This window comes from Propithecus coquereli, unplaced genomic scaffold, assembly GCF_000956105.1.
Source record: "Propithecus coquereli isolate 6110/MARCELLA unplaced genomic scaffold, Pcoq_1.0 Scaffold486, whole genome shotgun sequence".
Classification (NCBI taxonomy): domain Eukaryota; kingdom Metazoa; phylum Chordata; class Mammalia; order Primates; family Indriidae; genus Propithecus; species Propithecus coquereli.
Genome location: NW_012150685.1, coordinates 225649 through 227692, shown reverse-complemented (window position 1 = coordinate 227692; position 2044 = coordinate 225649). Strand labels below are relative to the sequence as shown.

General features: G+C 54.1%; 1 protein-coding gene across 1 annotated transcript in view; it reads right to left on the bottom strand.

Moving 5' to 3' along the window:
• The window catches only part of ARL6IP5 (ADP-ribosylation factor-like 6 interacting protein 5), a gene marked incomplete at its 3' end in the record, with an annotated part of 22223 nt that extends 20208 nt beyond the window's left edge, over positions 1-2015 (bottom strand). Inside the window, exon 1 of the mRNA XM_012655772.1 lies at positions 1543-2015. Within this exon, the coding sequence (XP_012511226.1) occupies positions 1543-1718 (176 nt within the window). The remainder of the gene's footprint in view (positions 1-1542) is intronic.
• Between the last annotated feature and the right edge of the window lie 29 nt (positions 2016-2044).

Genomic DNA, 2044 nt, shown 5'->3' with positions numbered 1-2044 from the left:
TTTGTTTTAAAGAAATTTTTTAGTATTCCAGGAAAGAAGCCTCAAGCACAGAGCTAGGGGCAGGTTCAGAAGCAGCTGCCTCAGGCATCGACTGGCCCTACCCTGACTAATGGTACATTGGCTGCCACTCCAGTGCGGAATCCACTCAGCGCCAGTGCCCTTTATACACGAAGCCATTCCCAGAGTCTGCCATTCCTTAAGCAACGCAGATTGAGGGTCCGTGCTACCGTCTTCAGTGACGGTCCTACTGTGGGCTTCCACTTCTGCGTGGGGGTGACTGCTGTGAACCACACCCAGAAATTGTGAACGCTCCCCTTCTCCTCTGTGCTGTGTATTTGCTCCTTTAGCTTCTCAACAACTGCCACGAGCCCCTGGGCCAGAATTCAAGTCTGATTCATCTTGGTGTGTGCCGAGCTTGGCATGGGGCCTGGCACAGAGAGGCTGCTCAATAAATAAGCCAACTAACAGCAAGCCAGCTTAAGAAACCACCCTATTCACCCTTTCCCACACCCTCCAAGTTTGAATTTCTCCTTTTTCTCCCAAACCAGCCGGCTCTTTCCCTCTGTGTTTGCTCTGAAATAGGAATGTCATGCACTTCTTTAAGGGCAAGTGAGTCCTTTATAAAGTCGGAGGGTGGCTTTTCCTGTGAAGATGTGTAGGAGACCATCAGCAAGATGGAGAATATTACCACCCATCCTGCAAAAGTGATACAAGCATTTCTTAAAGGGTGAACCACAAGGAAAGGTGGTTTCTAGGGAAGCAGGGGTGTGTGTGTGTGTGTGTGTGTGTGTGTGTGTGTGTGTGTGTGTGCAACCTTAATTAACACAGGATACTTTTTAAGTATCAGGTATTGAAAAGGCCTTAAGATACACGGAAACCCTAGGCTACAGAATGAAGACAGAGAAGGCGGCTGCGCCTGGCAACTCCTGGAAGAAAAAGCCAGAGGGCCCTGTTCTCAGAGTCATGGCAGCCTTCACCTCACACTGGGAGATGCGCCACCAGGGGACACCCACCCTCTTGCTTCCAAGCTCAGTTTTCCCGTACAGTGTGGCAGGCACTAGGCAGCGAGACCAACAAAGCGCCTGGCCACTTAGCTGCCCTTTTACAACACCACCACGGATCCACACCCTGTCGCTTCAGCCAGCCCCAGGATAGGGTTACACCACTTTCCTTTTTCTGTTTTCTTTTTCTTTTTTTCTGAAAGACTAGAGCTCTACAAATCTCTCCCCAGCGAGAGCCTAATCCGGGCACAAGGGAAAAAAAGTCATTTTCCTTCCCCAAGGTTGGCAAAATTTCCCCTATTCCCCTGCCCTTAGGGGCCCCCTCAGGTCTCAGCCCTTGGCGCAGAAGGAGAAAGGGGGCCGACCCCAGATTACTGCGGCCTCGCCCTGCGAGCAAGTTTCCACTGGCTTGGCCGCTTGCGGAATTGCCAGGGCCGGCGCTGAACGTGGACAGAGAGCTTCTCCACATCCCGGATCCTGCGCCTCGAGCCCCCTGCGTGCGGAGCCCCGATCGGTGTCCCGGGTGGGGGTCCCCACTTACCCCACGACGGAAATCATCATGGCAGCCACCACCAGGTAGTTGGTCTGGTAATAGAGCAGGTTGCTCACCACGCGGTTGTTCCATTTGGAAATGTCCCTGAAGTCTGGCCGGGCGAAGCGGTCAGAGCCAGGGAAGAAATCGTCCCAGGCGCGGAGTGGGGCGATATTCACGTCCATGTTCTCCGCTTGGCGTTCTTCGCCTCCGGAATCCCGTGGCGGCGGCGGCGGCAACCGATCAGCTGAGCTGGGTTGAAGAGCTGACAGCGGCTCCGTCGCGATCGGCTTTGCGGTTGGCAGGCAGCAGAGCAACGGAAATTGAGAGCGGGCGGGCGTGTTTGCTCTTCTTCTTGATTGGCTCCGAGTGGTTACAGCAAAACAGGGGCCCCGCGACAGAGCAAGGGACCCAGTGCAGAGTAGAGATGAAATGACCGAAAGCAACCAGCGGAAATCCCCTGTCTGAAGCGACGTGGTAATGCCTTCCTGACAGTCCAAATACCAACTGC